The sequence below is a fragment of the Rissa tridactyla genome, chromosome 3 (assembly GCF_028500815.1).
Source record: "Rissa tridactyla isolate bRisTri1 chromosome 3, bRisTri1.patW.cur.20221130, whole genome shotgun sequence".
Taxonomy (NCBI): Eukaryota; Metazoa; Chordata; class Aves; order Charadriiformes; family Laridae; genus Rissa; species Rissa tridactyla.
Window position 1 is genome coordinate 54,380,531 of NC_071468.1, and position 27,091 is coordinate 54,407,621.

The 27,091-nt window shown below is 40.4% G+C and overlaps 1 protein-coding gene across 3 annotated transcripts in view; it reads left to right on the forward strand.

Moving 5' to 3' along the window:
* The window catches only part of GRM1 (glutamate metabotropic receptor 1), a 189,006-nt gene that overhangs the window by 20,678 nt on the left and 141,237 nt on the right, over positions 1-27,091 (forward strand). For all 3 annotated transcript variants that reach the window (XM_054195397.1, XM_054195398.1, XM_054195399.1), the window contains exon 2: positions 14,928-15,177. In XM_054195397.1, the coding sequence (XP_054051372.1) occupies positions 14,928-15,177 (250 nt within the window). The remainder of the gene's footprint in view (positions 1-14,927; positions 15,178-27,091) is intronic.

A 27,091-nucleotide genomic window follows, 5' to 3' on the forward strand; every position in this document is an offset into this window, starting at 1 on the left:
ACATAATGTCACTAAAGTGGATGCAATTCAGGAAGTGATGTTTTAATTTTTTTTTCCTAGCACTATGATGTCAGAGAAATAAATAATTCAGATTGGATCTTTTTTTTCTTAAATCCGTTTATCTTTGACCATTAATACTTTTTGCTATAGGCAGATATCCACCTACAAAAATAGCAAAACCATTAGCTTCTTGAATTGTAAGCAAAATGAAGTAATTAATCTGATTAACATTGCCAAGGAAAACTGTAGCATCTAACCTCTTTTCCCAGGCAATGTGTGAGGTGACATTTTGAAGCATGACTTTGTTAACAGCCTTTTCTTTCTCAGTTGGATTTTTTCATTGGAAATGCAAACATTATTTTATTATAACCGTTGATGAGATTTTAACAGAAGATGGAGTGCCATGGGGGAAAACTCTTGCAAGTTACTACTTGTAAAATTTCAGTTACAGCTGTCTTTGGGATGTAGGGTTGAAAGCAAGTCTGGCAGTCGTGTTCCAACAAGATATTTCAGAGCTGTTTCAGCAATGCATTTCAGATATAATTATTAGTCATGGTGTTTGTTTGCTGGCTATTGAGATAGACCCTAATCTGCAGCTGAGAAGTGCCAAATGAAACTCAACACAACAGGATTTAAGTCCTGATAAAGGTCCTGCTGTTCCTGAGCTTTTCTTTGGATGTTATGATGAGGCTTCTCTAAAGCTTCCTGAGTGAAAGCGAGTCCAAGGAAAGCACCAACCACAGCTACTTTTAGCAAGCAATACAGGGAAAGAAGCCACAAAGGCACTGCACTAATTAAGGGGCCAATGCCTCCGTGAAGAGAGGTGATTCTCCCTGGGCAGATGTCTTAGCAGTATGCCACCAAACATGGTCCTAGTGCCATTGAGAACTTTGCTACTCAGTTGTCTTTCCAAGTATGGTATTTTCCCCAAAATTGAATAATTGAATAATCTTAGGGAGCAGAGAACAGAGAGGACAAAAAGACTCATCAGATACAGTTCCTTTGATTGCAGACCACAATGTAATAAATTATTTCAGAAGGTTCTTGTATATTAATTCAGTAAATAAACAGTTTGTCTGTTTTTCCTTTTTTAATAGTTGCGGCAAGCTGTCAGATGATGTCTTTAAAATAATATCTTTAAATACTATTTTTAAATAAGAAGTTAAACTTACCTCTAGCAGAGTCTAGCGATTTACATTTTTTATCAGATCCTGTTTTGTTTGCTTTGTAATCTCTTCATTTTGTTTTTAGCATGTCTTATTGGTTTGATATGCCCTGTTTGTAAGCTAAGGAAGATGCAATAAGACAGTTTGGAAATATTGCCATTCTATATTGTAAGAATTCTCAGAGGCATTGTATAAGCCTGCAACCCTCATTTTTTTCATCAATCATTTGCTTGAGCCTCTGTTTTTTAAAAATAAAATCAATAGAAATTCAGTCCAGATAATTTCAGTCTTTTCTTTTTTTTAAAGACACCATTTAAAAGTTTGGTTTTAAGTTAATAAGAGCTTGGAATTTATCAAAAAGCACTGGCCTAAGGTTAGGGTAGGCAAACTACCTAGCTAAATATGGAAATCCTTATGCAAAAATACTATACCAATAGTCATCAGCCAAAATAAAGCCTTTTCAGGGGTCAGAAAAAGGTATACAATGATATACCTTTCATTTCAACTGACCTTTAGTAGACTTCGAAAACTTCTTGTAGGGCCGTTTGTCTTTTCTGATTCCGTAGTAATCTTGACATGGCTGTTCCATAAGGTGTACTTGGTGATCCTCCAGATTTCAGTAATGATTTCTGGTTTTTTTATACTGCTCTTAAATTTTCCAGCTCTGTACACTGAAGCTTTTTAAAATCAATTTATCTCAGAGGAGATAATAAGTTCATCTCCTAGGCTCCCAAAAGCCAATGAGCATGCCTTATCAACTATGCATTTTTGCTTTTAAATGTGGCCCCTCTGTACTCTTGTAACCATCCTGGCAACACAATCTCCTTGCCTCTGTGCAGACAGCGCGCACCTGAAGAATATATAGACGAATGCTGGAACCAAGAAAGGCAAAAGTTGGAAGACAAGTGTTGCTGATATTTATTAAATTTCCAGACTTACACAGCTTTAATCCCTTGACCTTTCTCTGCATTGTTACGATGACATTTTTAAAAATGTCAAAAATATAAGCCCTAACTGACTGTTTTCGCAGTTGCTAATGCACGTTACTCCTGATTCAATCAGTGAAATCTGCATCCTCAAAACAGAGTAGATTTTGGCCCTCACTGTGTCATTTAGCAAGCTTTCGAACAGCATATAAATAGTCAAGTTATTAAAGCTGAAAACTGAGGTCTGCCTAAAGCGTCTCCTTCTCATAATAAGTTAATATGCATAACCATATGCTTTTCTGATTATATTAAAACCTGGACAGATGTATATGATAAGATCACAGCTTCTTTGAAAATACCGTAGCAATGTGGTAAATGTTTTTAAGGACAAAACTAATGTTAGACCCACAATCTCGTCCACATAAAATAAAATACCTAACTGTTGTTATGAAGGAGGGAGGACCATAGAAAAGTCTAACAAGTGTCCAAAAGATGCGTATGTTCATAGAAATTCTGTACATGATTTTGAGGTTCTTTGCTGCCAAAGATTTTTCAGGAATGAGCTTGCTCACAGTTGTGCCAGTAATTCCTGTCATCAGGTTGACATTTCAAGAGCAGCCTTCTGCATTTGTGCTCACCCTCCCAGACGCATCAAAAGCACAACTACCCCTCCCCTTGTGTGGGGCTGCAGTGAGAGTGGAGGAGAGGCCATCGCATCAACAGAATAGCGTCAGGGCCAGACTTGGTGGGCACCTTTCACTCTCTGTCCATATGGGAGTGTAACAGCTTGGAATGAGTTGTTTTGCATTGCTCATGGAAGTTGCGCATATTGCATACATGAGGGAGCTTCTTATCTCCTTATTCCTCTGGGTAAGCATCCTAGAGGGATCTGAGTGGAATCCATAAGAGAAATATGACAAAACTTGTGACAACAGTTTGTGTATGATTTTGTTTATCACTAGTAGTCTTTTCTCCCTACCTACCCCATTGATATTTTGTCTGTGCACCCAAGAAGTCTTGAGCTGGGTCCTGATGGCATCAAAGGAAATGAGCAATGGATAATTTCAATATTACCTTCTGAGGCTCCAAACAGTTTCAAAGGAGATAGAGAAAAATTTGCCTTCAGACCATATTTTAAATAAAAACACCGCTGTTCTCACTGTATGGTGAAAAATATAGCAGCATTTTAGAAACAGAGAAATCCTGCTGATAATGAAGTAGCTAAACACTTTCTGCGCCATCCAATTCCCCTAGCACGTAAGTGGGATTTACCCTAAACAGCTTTGCTCTCATGTAGTGCAGACTCACAGATGCCCTGAACTTCCCTATTCCAAGCATCTGCGGGTTTGTTTCTGTATACAATCACATACCTACAGAAACATCACGTGTTTAATCCAATCTAATCATAGCATCTAATAGGACAGCACTCTTCAAAATAGGCTAGGGCAAACCCCATTTACTGAGAGGTGCCCTGTAGGATCACTGCATCATGATCTACTTCTCAAGTAGGCAAGTGCAAACGATACAAAAAACCTATTCTGTTGCATGAGAAATAGTGCTAAGAAAGAAAACATTTAAAATTAATAAAAGGGACACATCAGTGCCCCCCATACCATTGTATGTGACTGGTATATCTCAGTTATGTCTTAAGAAGAATTGTTAGCTTCTTTCTACAAAAGTATGGGAAGCGTCAAGTTTTTCTATATTCTCTTGGTGAAATCTTGGTTCTGTACTAAAAGTCATCAAATCTAATTTAAATATCTTGCTTACTATGTAGGAGAGGAGATTATGTGAGACTCGTACAAAGGGCTACCAGGTCTTCATTTAAATGCTGTAAATGCTTTGATGGGGAGAGAAAGAGTTTATGTGGGACCTCAGTATTCAGAATCTGTAGTGATTCCTGCACTGCTGATTTTTTTCTCAAAGATGACCCATTCCTCCTCTCCAGCTGTGTAACACTTTTATGAACCTTTTATGAGTTTGCTGTCATAAATAGCCTCACTGTTTTATTTTGTTCTTTTAATACTTGGCCAACTTAACACCTATGCTTAATACCAAGTTGTGCTTCTGAAGCTTAATGGCAATGCAGAAAAGAGAAAATTAACTTTTCAGGCCATCTGGAAAAAAAAAAAGAAATTAAATTGTCCAGTATAATTAGAAACTGAAAATTTGTTTATTTTTGGATCTCACATGTGTTTTGGTATCAGCACCAATTCAGTTGATTGTATTTGGATTAGATACAAAAAGCAGATGATATCTGGCCTGAAAACATTCTACGCGTCTGAAAGGTTCAGTATCTTTTCACTGTATGTTGCTTACATCTTGTCACAGAACATTATGTTATTTCATACCAGAGGCATGTTAGTGATGCTAGGTTATACAATGCCAAAATGGAATTTTTAGTGTCTTGTGCTTTTGGATCATACTCCCATGGTGCCTGGTCAGGACTTCAGGGACTGATTTTCTAACACTCCCAGTTGTAGAAGTATGTCTGTTGAACTGCTGTACTCCCTCTGTCAACAGTAGATCTTCTTGTTGCTGGAGAGAAATATATAGAGTATTTTAGTGCACAGCTCAGATCTACCACACTGGCTGTCACGAGATCAAGAGGCATCCATGTAGTTATTTATTGATTCAGTCAAGGCAGAAATGCAGAACACCCTGAAAAGCCTCATCGCTCCTCTATACCCTTGATGGAGATCCTCATCTAAAACCCTGGGAGGGGGGGAGCTGCGCTGTCTCACAGCCCTGGAGCAACCGCACAGACTGGCTGAGGCATCCCCCATAATGTTTTCACCAAGAAGATCACATCTGCACCACTGCAGATGGATTTTTCCTGTCTCCCACAGCTGTGGGATCAGACCCAGCTGCGTTGATGAAGCCCTTGCTTCTGCGCTGCCAGCAAAGCGCCAAAGCCGAGGCCGGTAGGCCACCCAAATCTGCCTCACAGCCTGCCATCCCACAGCCTGCTTTGACAGCGGTTAATTACAACGTTCCTGGAGAGCCTGGACGCAGCAAAGTGTATCAGCATAGCTGTCTTACCCTCAGTAGCTGCTGTATTTGGATGTGCTCAATATATGCACAGCCTTGGTGCCTCTCCTCCCATTTCCCATCTGTCACCCTGCCATCCGGGGTCACCCACCTCCCTCTCCCCTCCTTTCCCTCTCAACCTGAGTTCCCATGTCAATAAACTGGACTTGGCCTGGCAGAGAAGCCTGCCCTGCCCTGCCCGCAGCCACCTCAGGCAGCTAGGGCAACCTGGCTGCTGGGGGACCAGGCCCTGCCTCATGGGGCCTGCGCCCTGCTCTGCCCTGCCCTGCCCTTCCTGCAGGGCCTGCCACGCTGCCCTCACCGCCTGCCCGCTTCACTGGGGCTTCATTTCTCCAGGTGCTTCGGCCCTCACAGGTGCAATTCAGGAAAAGACAAGGTGTTGTGAGCAAGCAGGACTCTCCCTCTCTTCCCTGGTGTTTGCAGGGGCCCGTGGTTATCTTGTGGGCCTTCAGCAGAGGACTCTTCCCCTCCCCCAGCACGCCTTTCCAGCAGCATTTATTTGAGGGCTGAGCAGCTGAAGCCATGCTGGGATAATGTGCTGGGGTTCAGGTTGTTTCCAGCTGGGGACAGGATGCTGCTGGCACCTTCCAGATGACTATACAGCTTGTGAGCACCCAGATGTCATTCCCCAGGACCTCCCTGTAAGTCACAGGGCTGTGGGTATGGAGAAAGCAAAACTGCAATGTGCGGGGGGGGGGGGGAAAACCCAAATTTTTTTTTGTCTTTCTCCATAAATTGTCCTTTTTTCTGATTCTTAACCCAGTGAGGGGTCCTTCTTTTCTCCTTCCAACAAGCCGTTCCACAGGTTTGCGTTGCAGAGCTGCACAGATCTCCCCAAGGAGGCACGAGGTGTGAAGAACCACATCAGGAGTGCTGGGAGGGCCTCTCACCCCCGAGGCCTTCCCTGTTCAGCCCACAGGGCACGGGAGGTGATCTGGGAGTGCTCCTGGGCACGGGCACAGGTGCTGGAGGGCTGAGGAGGTCAGAACACAACCTGGCAAAGCATAATGGATGCAGAACCGCCATGCTTCTCTGTCAGTGTGCAACGCGCTGGCGGACTGAGTTGGTGGCTCATGTTTGCAAAAGTCAGATAATGGCTGTGTCATTTCACTATTTTTTCCAGGTTGCCTTTGGTCACTCTTCTTTAAAACCTTTCCTTACAGCTAGGGAAACTTGGGAGAGAGGTACAGGGGGAAGGAAAGTAGGGATTTCTGATGTGAAAGCAAAAAGCGTGTTATAGTCAGTGCAAAATTTTATTGTCGTTTTTGTGACAGTTTTGTTCTTTTGGGCTTAGCTAACTCAATATCTGTGCTCGGTCCCAGTTTGTGCTTCTGTAGCTTAATGGCAATTCAGAGAACAGAAGCTGAACTGTTCATTTTGCTCTTAATTAACAAGCAGTGTTTTTAAGTGCTCTACAATATCTCATGTTTTCAGGCTTATCACTTTGTCCTACTTGCATTTAGACAGTTTTTTCTATCTCACAAGTCTGCCCTTCAAAAGTTCACTCTTTTATATTACCTCAGTGGGAGCTACGCAAAGTAAACTAATAAGTTGTTCTTTGCTTGTGGTAATCCAGCTTTTACATTCATTTCCTGTACTAGCTCTGCCTGGATTCTCAGCTTTAAGTCACCTTTTCATCTGCAGATACTGTAGTAGCCCGTGGAGAAAAGTATTTCAAATGTTTCACCAATCAGCATCAGATATTCCTTTTAACATTTTGTAATTCAAACATTTATATTGTGTTAATCCTTGAGGTTATGGACTCAATTGGAAATGCCAGCATGATTATCTCACCTCAATATCATCACTGGGAGAACCGTTCAAAATAAGGATTTTATTTTTTAGAATTTATTTCTGTGGGTCACAAATCCTACAAAAACTTGTGCTATCTATTTAACTTCTCTGATGTAAGTCTTTTAAAGCATCACTGTGAGTATTCAAGTCACCATCTGTGGCAGTGTTTGCAGAACTGGGACTTCAGCTTAGGGGTGATTGGAAATATTTTGACTAAATGTTTTTTGGGGGGGGTGTTACTGGAAAGATATTTTATAAAGTTGAATTAAATCTTTTTGAAAGTGTTGATTCTGTAAAAAATTCTGTTTAGATACATTTTATTTTTGCTTATGCATTTCAGTTCTCTTTTCCTAGGCCTTATTCTTAAATTATTAAAAATATCTTTTTGCTTCTTATGTCTAGCTTTCAGACTCAGCATCTAAACCTTTCTGGCTTGCTTTCTTTCTTCTTGTATCAAACAGAGGCAGAGTTGTTTAATATGTTATTCTGTGTTTCTTCCAGCTATGCCAATATAATTTATTACAGATGATTGGTCATAATAGGCAAAATCAAAAGTAGGCTGTGAGTGAGGATAGACAGTTCAGATAATATTAGGAAATTATATTTATTTTCATCAAATTCTTTAATGGACATGTAAAGCAGAGCAGCTGCTGTCTTTCTTAAACACGTTTAAATTAAAACACAATTCTTTCTAAAATCACATAATTTTCTTCTGAATAAGAAGATTACAATATCCAGGGATTTGGTAAAGCATACATCAAAAAGTCTACCTTCTCATTTGCAACAAAACCCATAATATTATTCCATTTAGATGAACAGCTTCTCTGGTGATGGATAAGCCATGATTAGGTATAGTTTTTTAGAAAGACGACTAACATTTATTACTTAGATGTTATTCCAAACCTGATATAATTCACATCTAGAGCTGTGGCTCACGTAAACAGGAAGTATTGGTGTCTAAAAATCACATATATGCTGTACTGTATGTACTGTATGTCAACCAGGGTTAGGATTGATATAGTTCCATTAGAATATAAATAAAGCTCCTTCTTGGACACATAATAAATAAGCAGTGGGTGTAGTCTTTGAATACGTTTAGAAAAAAAATACTGGCATAAGATCACATTTTGGCATTTCTCTAATGAGGGAAGTGCAATTTAGCACTAATAATCTCATTACTTCAGGACTGACTTCACCTGTGTTTGTATTTCTGGCAAGAATATCAATTAGTTTTTCAAGATGATGCACCTGCCTCATTCAGGATGAAGGCTTAAATGTAACCACTGTGTCCAGTATCAGAGTTTTACTTATGTTTGGGCCTTCTCTACCGAGATAATACATCACTATGGTGAGCTCTTGGCAGAATGTGCATACTTTGTAATTAATGAGATAAGGTAACCTAGCATTTACTAAAATTATGCAGATTTTCTTAGCCGAACCTCAGATTCATCTCTGAAAACTTGGATGATGATAGGAATACTGTATTGTTTTATGGCTATAAAATTCATCTAACTGTACCCTTTCATCTTCTGTTTTTATTTTCTCCCTTGTCCTCAGTTTTGCTTGACTTCAGCAAATGAAAAGACTAGTCTGGTCTCAACAGCTCACTTCTTGCATTTCTAGAAGGGTCTTAAGTTCTGAAGAAAATAGTCTGTAAGCACAGATGGCAGAGGTCTGTAGCGTACCAAAGATGACTCAATTCATTTGTTTTAACACATCCTTCTGGCTTTTGTCAGGCTAAAGTGCAGTTGATTTGAAATCTGTGGTGAACGCAGAAAACTTTGCTAAAATAGTTTAAAAGAACACAGAGTATACACATTGCTATTTCCGCTTCTAATAGTGAGTTGCCCTCTCCATAATTAAATGACAGTGAGGTCTCCACCCAATATAAAATCACTTTAGCACTGTCAAAGAAAAATAGCCTGCAGTGAGTATCTGTGTCTTTCAACCTGTATTAAACTGTCCCTAGGGGTCAATGTTGGAAGGACTTGTTTCTCTCTTCTTTAAAGCTGTTGAACTTAGAGAAGTTAAAATAGATACTTCAGCATTCTTTGTAAAGCATTCCCCACTCCCCCCACCCCTCACTTATCTGCAAACTATTTAGAATAAAATAAGAGGTAGAATTTTCCTTTTTAGCTTTGCAGTTGGACTGGGATTTTGGATCTAGTAAAGTGTTTTGGGTTTTTTGGGGTTTTTTTTGGCATTTTCTGCACTGTTTTGTGCTGACTGATATCGGAACTGAAGTTCATGTCCATGCAGAATTCTTCTTATTGTAAAGCAGCTGGTCCTTTAGGTTTTGTGAAGTGCTCTCATAGCCTAACTCGCCTGCTTTGAAGTTGCCCCTTAAAAACCTCTAAGGTGAGTGAAGAAGAAAAAAAAGATGTTGAGAAAGCTATCTGAACTCTGAAAAGAGACTGTGGTAAAGGGCTTTACGTTGCAAAGTCAACGTTAAGTGAAGAAAAAAGAAACCAAATTCTATTTGGAATAACTGATAACTGGTAAAATGCATCCCCTCCTGACATCAGTGTGATTTTAGCCTTGAAAAAGATATTCTTGGGAAACATGAAAGTGATCTTTGCCCTTTCCACAGTGATAGAGAAGTCTGGCAGAGGAGGGAGGCTGTCAGTTCAAGAGTCCTGCAAGACACATGCCAACAGAGCTGCTTTCTATGACTGTAGTATTTATGCTTGGGATATACCAAAATAAAACACTTGGACAGATCTATTTCTACAACTTTTCATTTTTTGTCAGTCTGCTACATTTAGGGAATAAATGTAGACTTTGGCTTTTATTTTTAACTCTCCCAATCAAAGGTGTGGACAAATGGATGTCAGTGGTTGAATTATTAGTTTAGAAAGTGACTGCTTGTCATCTGAGACACATTAGCTGATTTTGTATGTGTTCCCAACCTGTTAACTAATATACTAGTTTAAATCTGATGGTTGAACTTTTTAATTTTAGCTTGCAATGGACTAAGAGTATGCACATGATTATTTAATGTGGTTTAGCTGATAAGAAACACATTAAAATGAGATAACTCAATCATTTTCTTATTATCTGACCCTATTCAAAGATGCTTTTGTTGCATTGGGATGCTATAGGAGAGAAAACTGGCATTCTTTTTCCTTTTTTTCCTTTTTTTTTCCGTTCACTGGTTTAAAACCTTCCAGTCTTCCCAGACTTGTATTTGACCGCTATACAGTCACTGTCATAATTAATATTACCACTAGTTTTTACAAATCAGTTATTGCAACGTATCAGGAGGAAAATAATCAGATCGCGTTCTTGCTATGCTCTTCCCAAATAATCTGCCTTTGCAGTAGAGAAGCAAGTAGAGAAGTGTTATTCCTTGCTGTTATGTCATGCAGTGCTCTTGTTCTCCTCTTATTTTCTCCCTGCCAAAAAGCAGTTAATTAGCTGAGGAAAAGAGATGTTTTATAGTGAATCAATACTGAACACTGAAACAAATTTCATACCTCCAGCAATGTATCTACAAGCTTGGGAGAGGTGAACAAACAGATCATAATGTTGAGAAGAAAGAAGAGGACAGAGAATGGTTTCTCACCTGTTATTTGTGAAAAGAAGGACCTTCCTGGGATATGACTTGCCTCTGCAGTTCCCCGTGGTGAAGTTAGGTTTTGTGGTTGTTTTATTCGTGCACTTCCTTCACTATGTGTTTGCAGGGTATAGGGGTTTTTTTGTTGTTTTTTTTCACCTTTTATCTACATCGTGGTTACTGCTGCTTGTTTGGAGGAACAAATGCAGCAAATAAGCCCCTAATGGCAAGGAATAGGTGACCTCACCTGAAGGTATTACTCATGGCCCAGGTAGGTGAAGTATCTCTTTCTCTGTGCCTTTTGTTATTTAAGTGCATTGGAACATTCTTCAGTCCTCTGCTGGGGGTTTTTGTTGCTGCTGTTTTTGTAGGTGTGTCTCTAAAAGGGTCTCTAAAGAAGTAGTTGATGTTTCCTATTGACACTGAAAGCAGAGTGAGAGGACAGTCTTAGTCTTCCTATTCAGAATTACGCTCTTCTTTCTCTTGAAGATTTTTGTTTTTTAACAGGTGCTAGCCTATATTTCAAGGGGACGTTCTCTGCAGGATAAATATTGACAGTTCATATTTCTTTATGCTGCCCCACAGATAATCCCTATCCTTGAGTGAAATCAGACATTGATTTATGCGGGACACACTGTTTTGGTTATGAGCCCCCTGAAAACACAGCACTTTCTGTCCTGTGGCTTGGGAAGACCCACACAGCTGCTCTGTGCATCCCTCAAGAAGACAATCTCCAGAATTCTCACAAGCATCTGACTTCTAAGGCTACATTTCCGCTCCATTTCATAAATGAAAAATAAATGTTTCTCTTGACAAAGAGAATAGGGATAAATCTGCCAAATAGCTATAATAAAAAGAAGAATATAAACCTTTTAGATGGAGCTCATGGGTTCTTCTCCCCATGCTGCTCAACTGTTAATACAAGCAAATAGCGTTACTTCCAGCGTAGCTGTGGCATAAATGTAATACTTACTGTCTCACAGGAGCAATTTATGAGGCTAATTTTTTGTACTTTCTCCTTTTGTCTGTCTTCTGATGATCAAGATAACATTTTTGATTTTTACTACAGCATCCTAATGTTTTTGTTATGATATTTAATGCATGTAATACAATGAGTGAGAATAATTCTCACTACATGTAGTTCTCACCAGCATCTTCAGATATGTGGATCTCTCTCAGGAATGGCCTTATCTAGGATTTTTACAGTGGTGAAGCAAAGCTGTCTCTGTCACTGAGAGAAGAGTGTCATGAAAATCCTCTTAGTAAAATTGTAGCCATGATAGGGTGATAATTTACCTTTACACTGCTGTACAGATTCTGCTTGGAGCATATAAGGAAAATATCTGGTTGTTTGAATAGGGTACAAGGTGAACAGAGCTAAAATAAAAAAAAAAGTTAAAAATTAGCAAGGTATTGTGGGGCTCAAAGTATGTCACTGGCTCACCTAGTTTCAGGCACAGCTCAGAATGAAAATCACATTCATCACAATGATAAATACTTTGTCTTTTCACAGCTGATTCTGGTAACAAAAGGCAGTTACAGATAAGATTGGATCTTTTCTTCAATGGCTCTTTCAAAGGAAAAATGATCCTCAGCCCATGGCCCTGTTGTATGTCTTCACTGACTACCATCTTGTGCAGATTTCTTTTGTTACGTTTCCCCTCTCAGCTGTTGCGTGCATGTGGATTGAAATGGATGTATCCAGCAAGCTGGTACAGACGGGTATGTTCTTGGCTGTTCTGCAGAATTAATTAGTGTTTTCTATCCTATATATGCCCTTACATTGTGCTTACCCTGGTAGCTGAGTGAATTGAACAATAGATCTAACATCTTTAACATGTTCATTTTCTCCCTGATCCTTTGCCCTGGAGGAGGAAGGTGTGCAGCATGCTGTCTTGCTTCAGGAGCAGAGTAAGTGGGCTTTGAGAGGACCTCTCAAGTCTTGTCGCTGGCTGTTGCAGGCATCTATATCACATAATGCTTTTGTGATTTGAGCAAGCACCAGTCTAACATCAGATTTCTCTCTTTGTGCTGCCACTGGAAAGTGGTTCCACTTCATCTTTCGTATAAGGGTTAGAAAGGTTTCATTTTTAACTTCAGGTTATTTCTGCTGGGTTTTTTATGCCTATTTTGTCTTGTGTCAGTGTTGTTCTCAATCTTAATTATCTTTTCCCCTTCTCGGCTCCTTATCACCCTTATTGGATTTATAGGCAACAATCTTACTTCCTCTCAGCCTATATTTTTGTTGGCTGTTGAACCGTTAGTACAGGTGTGACCATGTTTGAGGTAATTGTTATTCCATGAAAATTAAAGCTGGAAAAAATCATTCCAAGTGGATTTAATTTTTCAGTTGTTGAAATCATTAACTTGAATTACACGGCAGAGTTGGTGCTGTACTGATGTGTGAGAAAATCCCATCCTAGCTTAATATTTAGGTAGGAAACCTACTACATTTATTTTCTAATATTGATTCCCTAAACATCTAAGAAGATTCAGTTTAGTCCCCTGGCTTACCTTAGGTAAGACTTTAAGAGTAGCCCTACTGGTTTCAAATGAATCTGTGCTGCAGAAAGTTCCACATGGAACTGGGAAATATATCCTAATTTCCTTCCAAAGCATAAGGTGCTTGCTAATGGCAAGTCAGCAATGAGGCCGTCCTGCTTCAGTCTGGGACTTGAGGAAAGTCATAAAAGCAGTATGGCTCAAACTGTCCCACCTCAGGTCCTGGCATAAATCCCTTGGTGACTGCAGGTTCTGGCCTATAAATACATGGAAATGTCTCCACCTGTGTCCTTCTCAGCTTATGACAAGCCCTAGTGATGATGAGGCCACATCACTTACGCAAGTGCAGGGTCGTGGGATGGGGCTGCAGTGCTGAACCCCCAGTGGGGGCATTTGGTGGTGTGCTCTCGCTAGGCACAGCTCTTCCTCTCTTCCCCCCTCCCCACAGCCATGCAGGGCCATGGCATTGTTCCTGCTCTCGGCTTTGTCTGGCTCACAGACAAAAAAGCAGACCGATCTGCTTGCTGTATCTGGCATCCAGTCACAGATTCAAAAAGAGGCCATTTTGCTGCAATGCTAATTTGTGAGAAAGTAGGGCAGTGCAGTGCAAAAGGCTGTGGGACTTGAGTTTTGTGTGTGACACTAGACCTGGCAGGTTTGGCTGCATCCTAGTATGACTATGACTGTCACAGTCTGTCTGCATAGTGTGTCTGATCTGCAGCAAACAATCCGTGCTTCTGGAAAAAGGCACTTATTTTTGTTGGATTCATAAAGAATACCTGAACTGTCTGTTGCTGAATTTTCTCTCTGGTGGCTAAACCTTTTGAGTTGTGGGGTTTTTTTATTTTTTGTGTGTGGAGGAAGTTAAGCTGATTCAAAAGTCCTCCACACTGCAATTTGCCATTTCAAAATATCACTGCAAAGGGGGAAGATAGACCTCTTCGGTCACCCCTGGCTTGAAAAGGTCTGGGTCTAGAAGTGATCAGCATACCTGATGTTACTCCCTCAATAAATTAGGCAAACTTTACAAGTGTGGATAGCTTAAAATTCATGCTTCTCTTTTTGAACCATTTCTTGTTACTGTTAATAGATTTTTTTGTAATCCACCTGCTCCTTTTGCCTGATTGATGTTCATCATAAATCCATAAATCCTGTGCTCATGGGAGGCATAAAATATGCAAAGAAAACTTGAGATTTTACCTGAAGCTGAAGGCAGTCTGAGTTTTGCAAAGCTGTTGATTTGGCTTCCAAAATGTATAAATAGAAAAATGAAGGGAGTTTGAGAATCAGCTTTGATATTTTCTCGACAACAAAGTTAAAGTATTTTTATATTAGGAAGAGATATTTCTGAAGTTCTTACAGATAGAAAGTCTCCTATTCCAAGAGAAGCATTGAGCCTAAATTTTAACTGTTACAAACGTTGGTCAGTCAGATTAGTGTAGGTGCCTTTCAGAATTCTACCAGATCAGTATGTTTTAAGTTTACGCCCATCTTTCATTCACTTTTATGAGTGGGGACTGCATGTAGTACAGAATGGCTTGGAATGAAATCTTTTCTCTTTTACTGTGACTTTTCCTGGACTAGCAGCACTGTGATTTTTGCCATAGAAATATTAATAAAACTTTATCCTTGCTGTCTGATCTGTCCTTGTCCCCTCTTCTACATATCCATCCCAAGTTTGCCTCTAATATCTACTGGTAAATCAATGTAAGAAAAGAAACTTGCAGTCTCCAGGTCAGTTAAGACCTACTGATATGTGGATATCTTGTTGCTCCGCTGAACTCTGAGTATGTTCACTTTGGTGGACCTCCTTTGCTTTTCCTTCTGCTAATGCCAGTTGATTTTTTTTTTTTTTGAGGAAAACTCTTTCCCATCACAGCTGCCACTTAGTTGGTTAAATGCATGTTATAATGTAAACTTTTTTTTTAACAGGAAATTATGGGGAAAGTGGAATGGAAGCCTTCAAAGAGCTGGCTGCCCAAGAGGGTCTCTGCATTGCTCACTCTGACAAGATCTACAGCAATGCTGGGGAAAAGAGCTTTGATCGCCTGCTCCGCAAGCTGCGAGAAAGGTTACCCAAGGCTAGAGTGGTGGTTTGCTTCTGCGAGGGAATGACGGTGAGGGGGATCCTCATTGCCATGAGGCGCCTGGGAGTGCTTGGGGAGTTCCTGCTAATTGGAAGGTAAGGCTTCAAGTGTGATTTCTCCCTTCAAGTGTGATTTTCCCCCTTGTCCTACAGGCAGTCCTTTCATTTCAGAACTGTCCAACTCAGGCTTCCTGTAATTTCCATATTTACTTGTCTAATGAATTAAAAGAAGTGGCAAGGTGGTAGAGCCAGTCTCAGGAAGGGGATATGAAGATGTATGCCCACTTAAACAGTGGCATCAACTTTTGCTGAAGGAAATGTTCATTGTTAACTGTTTTACATGGATATATGACATCAGTGGTTTTGCACTTTTGCACGCTCTAGGGGAATGTTTCATACAAAGATTTTTAGAACCAACATAAGGAGTAAAGAATTCTGGTTTCAGAATGAGAACTGAAAGTGTCACACATGAAAAAAAAATTGTATGTGTTTTACTAAGGATGCGTCCTGATAATTTGAACCCCCAAATTATTGAAATGTTTTGAATTTGAACTTTTTTCCAGTCTTATGATTACAGCCTGGCATTCTCATTTGTACACTTTGTTCTGACGTTTGCTGTTGAAAGCTAGGGCACTGATATTATGCCGACTTGTTTGTTTTTTAAAACATCAAACTTCCTGATGGTCAAGTCAATATGTATGTGTTTTTTTATATCACCAGAGTAACAGTGCAGATATGTATTACATAGGCAAAGACTGTCTTTATCAAAATGAGGACGTTTGCTTTTTTCTTCTAGAGTTTATCTTTGTAGATGTTCATTGAAATGTGGTCATTTTAGTTCTATCACATATAGTGTATCCACTTTTCCATTTTTGTGATAGCTCTTATTTGAGGCTTCTTTGGCTTTCAGCTTGATTTTTGCAATGTCTTTATATCTGGTTTTCCGTTTCAATGAATCCTGCTCAAATGATAAGGACTGATGTTTTCTGTCTTCCCTGTTAGATTGATAATGTCTTTTTTAAATCCTTCTATTTACTCTTTGTTTCTTTCTTATCTATTGTTTAAACATTATTCCTTCAAAGCCTTTGACAGTTGTCTGCATACCTACTTAGCTTCTGTTGCCTTTTAATTCTGTTGTCATTCTAATCTGTCAGACTTTATTTTGTCTCTTTCTTTCCCTAAAGTCTTTGTGTCTGTCATTGTCGTGACTGGGATGCTCTCCTTTAGCCCTGTGCTATAATATTGGTCTTTCCATGACTGTATTGCCCCTTAAAATCCACAATTATGATTTCTAGAAGTCAGATGGCTAATCTGGCCTAAGTAGTTGTCTGAAAGCAATCAATGGCTCTCCTTTGGTTGTTTGTTGCAGTCTTTGATTGCAATCTATCTGGAGCAGAGACTGTATCTCTAGGAGTGTGAGTAGATAAGACATAGCACATCTAGAAAACCATCAGCATTAAAATGAAACAAACACTAAGGCAGTATTGAAAATGGTATTATGTTTTAGATTTGTGCATGTGCTTTTCAACTGCATCCTTCAATACACATCATTTTAAATGAAAAATGGAATGTTGCAGGACTGACATGTTTTAAGCATATTTTTTCGGTGAAGAGAAGAAACCATAATAAAATTAGTCTTGGTGACTGCATGCCTGGTCATTTTGTAAATGCCTTGCAGTTTTGGGCCGTGCTGTGCTTTCTTCATGTATTGCTATCCCTCTATAGCAGTGTCTTATTGTTCACCTGATTTTGGTGCTTCCTCTTGATGCTGGCCATACAGAGAGTCAAAGGAAATCAGTCTCCTACATTAAGCACCAAAACTAGGGACTTTGGTACAAACCTGAGTTTCCTATTAGGCATTTTCTTAATCCCCTATTCCATGGATGTACAGAACATTTCAGCTTGAAATTTTGACTAAAAGCCTTTACCAAGCATTATGCTACTCTGTTGAGTTCAATTGTTTGTCTCAGAATCTGCCCAACAGCATCGCTCTGAGCTTTTTGTCAGAACTTCTCACCTATTAAATGCTAATAATGGAATTTCTTTGGAAATCACAATGTGTTATTCAGATAGGTTTTCACATACTCTTTTCTTATGCTGGTAATTGGTATTGAGCCCTTTGTAGGGCTGGGTGGGCTGATCCAATTATAAAACAGACTGGCTATTGCTTTGCATAATCTGGATTGTGCCCAACAGCTGGTGGAAATAAAAACATTATAGGGCTTGCACATGCTTTATATGTGCTTGCAGAACTAAAAGAAAAGACATTTTCTTTGAATTGTCCTAATTGAGTGATTTTAAAAAATGGCAACTCTAGCAAACTTATTCACAAGTAAGTTGCAGCAAAACTGCAGTGCTATGAATTTGGTCATCTATATACAAACAGGAACTGAGGCACACATTAACATTGCTCTGACATGCTGTTCAGTCTTTTTTATTCAAGTACCCAGCTAAGCAAAAAACCAAAAGCCTTTTAAGAACATTCTTTTAATTGAGGGAAGTGGGAGTGAATGTGAAATCAAGATTTTTTGCAATAATGAGCTAGACAAAGCTTTTAATTTACCCACAGGTTTATTATCAGCCGCACTGTATCCACCCTGTACTCTGCTCTGACTCACTGTAAAGAGGAAGTCTTTACAAAGGGACACCTGGCTAAATAGCTCTCTTCCTGCTCTATCTTCAATATTCCCATTGATCAAAGCAGATGGGCACATCTTAGCTTAACTAAATCCAAGGTATCAGAAAGAGAGCTGGGAAATAAAATTGACTTCAGTTTAATCTGGGAATGATACATTTGGAATTCTAGGGAGTTACACTGAGCCAGGACGAGGTTGTCAGATACTGGTGACTTTTCTGGGATGGGCTGACTCTTCTCAGGCATGGAGTTAGGACCCTATTTGTGCCATATCTAAGCAAGTGTTCCCAAATTCAGACTGGAGATCTGACTAGACGTTCAGTCTCCTTTGCTACTGGAAGTGGGAGTCTGTTGTATTAGTGAGAAGAAAGGGAATTCCTATTTCTGAAACTGGAGGGAAGCTGGGATTAAGACAGGACGGAAGAGGAAGTTACAATCCTGCCTGAGGGAGAATGGCAAATGTTCCGAAATCGATACAGTGTCCCAATATAGTGGAGAGTTCAGTGAGAAAATTTAGTCAACTATGACATTAAGGATAATACAGCTTTAAAAGTGGCTGATAATCAAAGGGAAAGGAGAAAGCAAAAATTGATTATGGCTTTATATAAAAACAATGATTGGAATAGTATTGGAGTCACCAAAGGCAAAAATTAAGCTAAGAAAATAAACTGCACTCTTAAGGGAACTCAGGTGATGGCTCTTTTAGCAGAAATTAGTTTTGATGTGAAGAGACTATGTAGAAAGATACTCATCAACATATGCCTAATCATGTTTATGCAGGCCACTGGGTTTTATATTACTTAATAAGCGTCAATCAGGTTTTGTGAGAATCTTGCAAGATGGATGAATATCATGTATATCTCCTGGGATGATGCATCAAAACAAGGCATGTAACTGACTTACCAGCATCTATGCAGGTAATGCAAAGCAAATGAGAGACACATACAAAATCCCCAATTTTTAGGAGTTACTCTGAGATCACTGGAGATGTTAGATAAATAGTTGGAAATTAAAATTCTGGTTTGCAATTTGATGATCTCTCAGATTCCTACACACAATGGTTTGTGTAAACATATGAGGAACTTTAGGTAGGAAGGGATATACTAGTGCACATGCTGTTTTTCAATATGACACTTGGTAATGGACTATGTACTGCTTTACTTCCATAGGCTTTCCGATGTTTTTTGGTCTCCACGAATGCCGCTCTATGAGCTGTTGTAGAACTCCTGAAATTTTGGACACTTGTCAGTGAACACAGTGCATGATGGAGGGCAAGTCAGTCCTTTTTCTATATCTAATAAAACCTTTCTAGCATAGGGTCACAGAGCTTTCAGGATGCATGGTTATTATGAAATTTTTCCTGACTGTCCTCCCTTCGCAAGTCAATATTAATAATGGTGTGTTTGGCATTTAACTTCACACTTTCTAAAATATTGGCAAGGCATTGCCAATGTAAGCTGCTTGGTCCTATTATCTGACATTGTTGGATACGTGGAACCTTATTTCATCCAGGTTTAAGTGTAAACAACTTGTCGGTGAGGTGACAGGAAAACTGTATCCTGTTGGTGAGGTGACAGGAAAAATGTATCCTGAGATGGTCAGTCCCTGGGTGGAAGGGTGTGTGGGAGGATTTTGGCAGGTGCCTAGGGCAGTTATCACCTTCCAAAGCCTGGAATTTTATGCCTGAACAGGCATGTAATCCCGTTGAATTGGTGCATCACTTGACAGAAGAGCACATTGCCTACCCGAATGAGGAGCACTGTGACTACTGAGCCTCTGTTCAGGTCCATCAGAGCAGAGGAAGGAGGGCATCTACATCTGACAACACCATGGTTAAGAGAGGGACCTAAACCCTATTGACAGCAGTCACCTCAGTAGTCAAAAAGAAAAACTGGAAGCAGAAATTGACAGGTCAATAGCATCAATTAGTAAGGGAGGAGGAAGAGTCTGATCAGGAAGCTGGTCCTTTGGCAAGGAAACAGGAGAAGGAGGTGACAGAAGTCACTCTATAGGCGTAAATCACCTGGTCTCTGAGTGAACTTTAGATATGAGGAAAGATTGTGTCTGCCAGCCAGGTGAATGGATTGCTGCATGGCTGCTCAGATGCTGGGATATTAAGGCTGACAGGAATTAGAAGGTAAGGAAGCCCAGACCTGGGATACCATACTAGGGAACAGGGAATAGGCAGAGAAATCAGAAGAGAGGCAACAATCCACAGCCTCTGGAGTGGTTGTGTGATGGCTCCTGTGGAGTGCGAAGGCAAGATATCTTTTCAGGGATGATCTTGTAAATTACCAAGGGAAGCAGTCCACTGCTGAGAGAGGTGTTGTTTTAATTTGTGTCTTCTCACTATTCAAATCTATTTTAATTGACAATAAATGGAATTACTTGGTCCCATGTTGAGTATCTTTTGCTTGTGATGGTAACTATTAAAAAACCTCCCTGTCTTTATTCTGACCTATGAGATTTTTCATCCTATTTTCTACCCCTGTCCTGTTGGGCAGGTGGGAGTTGGTAAGCAGTTGGGTGGGCATTTGGCTGCTGACCAAGGCTAACCACCACGGATGACACAGGTTGCACTGCCAACAGCATGATGACAGGCATTTCTCTCTCTCTTTCATTCATTTCTGACATTACAAATACCATAAATAACAGAAACTATCACAAATATCACCTTCCATATCTGACTAAAAAGGCTACCTGCCTGTTCCTACAAGGTGAGTTGATGGTGCCAGCAGCTCATACATTACCTATAGAGTGACTGAGAATATTCTGCTGCTAGATTGGGATGTTTTTCATAAATAAGATGACCATCTAAGGGTGTTCCTGCTCTTCTAAGGTAGACTGGCTGAAAAAAAAGATGCTGTACTCTCTCTCCAATGCACAGTGTCTCATTTATGACAGGGGCTGCCCCAAGTTTATGAAAAGTCAATGAGAAATGTCCATGTTCTCCCAAAGAAGCTGAAGTGCTTTGCACGGCCAATGTGCTTGACGCCATTTCCAAAAAATATGATTAGCTATTTGTAAGTACATAGGAGATTACAAAGAAATCAGTAAAAGCCAACAATACGTTGTCGATTAGGGAAAAAGCCTGCCTTGTGCTAGCCTAGATTATCTAGGATAGGGCCTTGTAAATTTGGCAAAAATAGTAGATTTCACAGTGTTGCTCATGATAGTGTTTTACGCCAACTTGCTATGAGTTGAAATGTTGCGTTAAGAAAACTGGTAGTAATATAGCATTGCCAAATGGATACGATAGAACCCAAACCACTAGCACACCGTGTGCTGTTTTTTTGGAGGGTAGTCTGAGTGAGAAAACTCACAGTGGTCCAAAAGCCTCAAGTGGCTAAAATAACACAAGCGGCATGTTGACAAATAGGAAGATAGTCATTTAAGCAGCAGAAGGTTCACTTTTCATGCTGTTTACAGCAGGAAGAAAACTGTTTTATCTGTCTGGTGCTTCCATGGCCAGAGATACTCAGAATGACTGTTACTAGTGAGTCTGTTGCTGTTGATGCTCCAAGTGAATGCAAAACTCTGTATTTAAATAAATGTTTAGATGTAATCAGAGGTTTAGCTGGGTTTGGGTTCAAATTGCTGGATTAAAATTCAAGTAGATTCCCTGAAATGCCAAAATCATTCATGATCAATGTTCAAATACTTTCAAAGTCTAACTGAAGCTGATAGTTGAGCAAAATATTGTCAATGATGATAGTCCCACCTGGCAACATCAGCCCATTCCCGGAACAATATCAAGGTTGGTTGCTAATCCATTGCTAATTTTAAAGTCTGGAACCTCAGCACGTGTCAGTCTCTACAAATTTGTGTTCCTTATTCACTCATGCTTTGATTTGTAGTTGCAGTCTAGCATCTATGATGAGAATTTATAATCAGTGTGGATGAAAACAGCATTACATGATACAAGATGAGTATGAACAAGTATGTTTTATTTACCCTCTAACCTAAAATATCATCAGTCCATGTTAAAATGAAATTACGTGTCAAGTGTCAATTAAATAGGCATATATTAAAGCAGAATTGCATTTGATTTGAGTTTCTCTGTAGTTTGCATTTAAAGCTCACCAATAGCCATTCCGTGTCTGTTGCTTGTTGATAGTGATGATGAATTAGATCTAAGGTAAGTTTTAAGTAATTATAGAGAGCACTTCTGTGCCGATGTTAACAACAGGGATGATGTTTGCTTATTCAGAGACAGAGACAAGAAAATAAAAGAAATGTACCCATTGGGGTTTTTTCCCCCACTTCGTTCTTCCTTCTACGTGATATGAGCTAAAGTAGGTTTTGGGTATAATCAAACCTATCTCTTTCATATAGGCATCCATGATTAGCTTCAAAAGCATGGATTAACCCTTAGACATTTCTGTGGATACACTTAATGTTTTAAATGAGGATGATATTTTAAAGAGTTGTAGGTGAGATATTGGTGCTTTTGTAAATGTTACTTAGTTTTATAAAAAAACCCCTCTTTTTTGTAATTCAAAATGAGATAGTTTCTGCTTTGTATAATAAAAATAAGGGCAAAATAGTAAATTTCAGCCATAGTCTCTCTATGTTATTGCTAGTTCTTCACAGAAGACTTTAACATGGGATTTCCAAGTATGGTGCTTGCTAATGTGAATCCACTTTAGAGGAAACAGGTATGAGACCATATTCCAGCAGTCCATGTAAATTCCTGCCTCAGATTGTCCAAGAGAGATCCCATACTGACAGACATGAAATACCAGGTCTCCAATATCCTGAAGACATAGAAAAAGCCCAAACCCTTCATTACAATCTTCTTTCTGGGTCGATTTTCCCATATGATCTTTAGAATCATAGAATCTTCATGGTTGGAAAGGACCTTTGAGATCATCGAGTCCAACCAAACAACCTACAATCTCTGCCACTAGAGCATGCCCTGAAGTGCCACATCTAGATGTTTCTTAAATACCTCTAGGGATGGTGACTCAACCACCTCCCTGGGCAGGTTGTTCCAGTGCCTGACCACTCTTTCAGTAAAGTAATTCCTCCTAATACCTAATCTAAACCTCCCCTGCCGCAACTTCAGACCCTTTCCTCTGGTCCTGTCATTATTCACTTGGGAGAAGAGGCCAACACCCACCTCTCTCCAACTTCCTTTCAGGGAGTTGTAGAGGGCAGTGAGGTCTCCCCTCAGCCTCCTCTTCTCCAAGCTAAACATGCCCAGCTCCCTCAGCCTCTCCTCATATGACCTGGTCTCCAGACCCCTCACCAGCCTGGTAGCTCTCCTGTGGACACGGAATCACGGAATCTTCAGAGTTGGAAGGGACCTCTAGAGATCATCTAGTCCAACTCTCCTGCTAGAGCAGGGTTGCCTAAAGCACATCCCTCAGGGCTGCATCCAGGCGGGTCTTGAAAATCTCCAGAGAAGGGGACTCCACAACCTCCCTGGGCAGCCTGTTCCAGTGCTCTGTCACCCTCACTGTAAAGAAGTTTTTCCGTGTATCTGAACGGAACTTCCTATGTTCTAGCTTGTGCCCATTGCCCCTTGTCCTGTCGCTGGGAACCATTGAAAAGAGCCTGGTTCCGTCCTCCCTAAACCCACCCTTTAGGTACTTGTAAACATTAATCAGGTCCCCCCTCAACCTTCTCTTCTCCAGGCTAAAGAGTCCCAGCTCTTTCAGCCTTTCCTCATAAGGGAGGTGCTCCAGTCCCACAATCATCTTGGTTGCCCTTCGCTGGACTCTCTCCAGTAGTTCCCTGTCCCTCTTGAACTGGGGAGCCCAAAACTGGACACAATACTCCAGTTGTGGCCTCACCAGTGCAGAGTGGAGGGGGAGAATGACCTCCCTCGACCTACTGGCCACAGTCTTCCCTATGCAGCCCAGGATGCCATTGGCCTTCTTGGCGACAAGGGCACACTGCTGGCTCATGGATAATTTGCTGTCTACCAGGACCCCCAGGTCCTTCTCCTCAGAGCTGCTTCCCAGCATGTCCGCCCCTAACCTATACTGGTGTTTGGCATTCTTCCTTCCCAGGTGCAGGACCCTACACTTGCTTTTGTTGAACCTCATTAGGTTCTTCTCTGCCCAGCTCTCCAGCCTGTCCAGGTCACGCTGGATGGCAGCACGGCCCTCTGGAGTGTCGGCCACCCCTCCCAGCTTGGTATCATCAGCAAACTTGCTGAGGATACACTCTGTCCCCTCATCTAGGTCATTAATGAATATATTGAACAAAATTGGTCCAAGTATTGACCCCTGAGGGACACCACTCGTTACAGGCCTCCAACTGGACTCTGTGCCGCTGATCACAACCCTCTGGGTTCTGTCACTCAGCCAGCTCTCGATCCACCTCACTGTCACCTCGTCTAGCCCATACTTCCTCAGCTTCCTAATGAGGATGTTATGGGGGACAGTGTCAAAAGTCTTGCTAAGGTCAAGGTAGATGACATCTACGGCTCTCCCCTCATCCAGCCAACCCGTTATAACATCATAGAAAGCTATCAGATTGGTCAGGCATGATTTGCCCTTGGTAAATCCATGCTGACCACTTCCAATAACTTCCTGTTCCTCTATGTGTTTGGAGACGACATCCAGAATGAGTCGCTCCATTACCTTCCCAGGGACAGAGGTGAGACTAACCGGCCTGTAGTTCCCTGGGTCCTCCTTCTTGCCTTTTTTGAAGATTGGAGTGACGTTAGCCTTCCTCCAGTCCTCAGGCACCTCTCCTGTTCCCCATGACCTTGCAAAGACAATGGAGAGTGGTCTAGCGATAACATCTGCCAGCTCTCTCAGCACTCGCGGGTGCATCCCGTCAGGGCCCATGGATTTATGAATGTCCAGCTTGGCCAAGTGGTCTCTGACCCGGTCCTCCTCAACTAACCTCCTGACACGCTCCAGCACTTCAATGTCCCTCTTGTACAGAGGGGCCCAGAACTGAACACAGTACTCGAGGTGAGGCCTCACCAGTGCCGAGTACAGAGGCACCATCACTTCTCTGCTCCTGCTGGCCACACTAATCCTGATACAAGCCAGAATGCTGTTGGCCTTCTTGGCCACCTGGGCACACTGCTGGCTCATGTTAAGCTGCTTGTCCACCAGCACACCCAGGAATTTTCTGTCCTTAGGAATGCATGCCTATGTATCCAAAGACTTTCTGAAAGGATTGTTTGTAGGGATTTAAAGCTGTAGGTCACCCAGATGTGAAATCGTATGTTTAAGCTGTGCTTTAGCGCTTGAAGACTATCTGCGGTAAAAAATAATTCATAGAAGATAATATTTGGATTAGATGCATCTTTAAGTATCTTTTTTTCTTCAACAATTCTTTGATTTCTATACAGGAGTTTGAAAGAAAAACAATATCTAAGCTATTATTCAGAAGAACAGATGTCTTTGTATGAGTTGTTAATATAAACATTAGAAAAAATAAATGCAACGCTTTACCAAAACCTGAATACACTTGTAATAAGACTAATTGGAAGCAGTATTGATTACTAAAATACAAATGTATAAGTTAAGATATTTGAAGAAAGTAAGTACTTTCACAGCTTTTTAAATTGGCATGAAAGGTTGCTGATTTAACAAACAGGACATATGAAAACCTGTCTGAAGGCAATGTACGCTTTTTAATGGTAGTCGTGAATGTACCTTTTTCATAAATGTTGATAGTATTGAGGGGAGAAAAGGGAATGGGATTTTCCTGTTTCTGAATATGTAGTGCAATTGATTATCAAGTCAAAGTAATGCTACTTTGAACTTGTTTAAGTCGCTGGAATAGGAGAGGAGGCAAAAGCATGCATCCAAGTATCCTGAAGTGCAATAAAAAATGTGAAGCTTAAATCTCATGATGGTAAAATTTGCAGGGACAAAATCCTCTTATCTCTGGTTTTCTGGTAAAAACTTCTGTGATTCTAAGGCAGTTTATGCTTCTTGCTTAGCAAAGGAAAACTCAGACTTCATTCAGTGTTTCCAAACTGTCTTGGCATGGATTCTGTCGGGAGAGTTATCTAAGCTAGTAATACCCAACAAAATGCAAAGAAGGAATGATCTTGGTGGAAATAATTTACCTTGCAAAGTCTTCCAAAACTGAAAAAAATGCAACAGTTCAAAGCCTGCTTGTTGTCTATTAATTTATATGAAAGTTAGAACCATTCAGTTATTACACAGGGCTATGTGTTGTTGATGGCTTATTTATTAGGCTGTATATATTTTAACATGCTTCTGTAGAAACCAGTAGCTGGATGGCTGCTGCTCACCTGAAGGAACATGCCGTACTTCTGTGTGAATGAATTGTATTGAATGATGCTACTTCGAGGATCTTTGCATAATTTACTTCAGACCAGGTGTTTTTCAGGCATGTCTATGTGAGCCTGGAATTCTTTATAAATGGTTAGGAAGCTAAGCAGTCTTAGTTCTACTGACAACAGCTAAAATAAGACCCTAATAATGTGAACTTTGGAATTTCTGCAGTTGAATTCTGGTGCTTTTCAGTCCTCAAATAGTAATGTAACTTAATGCAGTTCTAGTAAAACATGAGCAAAACTTTCCCTCAAAATATAAAGCTCCATATTTTTTTTCCAGGTGTAACTTCTTAATTCTAAACAGCAAATTAATCACCTGCCAAATCTTGGTATAAAAATAGTTTTTCCGGCTCCAGTATAAAAATACATAATATCACTGTTAATAACAGTTCCAGTCCTTGGATCACCAGAAAATGTTGCTATTAGGGGTAAGGTATTGGCTGAAGGTAATCAGAATTGCCTGAGCTGTGTTCATACAAACAATATGTGTTTTGACAGGGACAAGCACATCAAGGAAAAAATAATTTGGGTTGCAATTTAAACAGCTTTCTACTGAATCCTGGAAAGCAGTGACTGAAAAGCTTTAGAGCTCCTGTGAATAATCAGTTGGCTGCGTTTTCCATGCAGCAGTTTACTGCTTGTTAAAGCCTTTGGCTCACTGACCAGAGCAGGGTACGATGTTGTGGGGAACCACCACATATTTCCATATACCACCTGATTTTCATTCATTTTTTCCTTTCACAAATGCCCTCAACCTAATGGCCTTGCTGGAGAACCCTTGGTACCTTTCCAAGGCTGGAAAATGCATCCAGCATTTAGCAGTCTGAGGATTTGAATTCATCTGAAAGGAGGCTAGCCCTGAAGCGTCTGTATGAACATACAATGTGGAAGTTTTAGGTCATGAAAAGGTTGTAATCTGACAGCCAAATACATAGTGTTTCTAAAGTTGAAATTAAACTGGAATCAAGGCAGTTGGCCTATGGTGGTAGTCTGTTGCTTTTCTGTTGTAATTTTCAGCCAAGACAAATTCTTTCCACTTCTGAGGCATAGTAGTGCTTTAGGACTTCACGTGATGTCAAGAACTCATTTCACAAAGT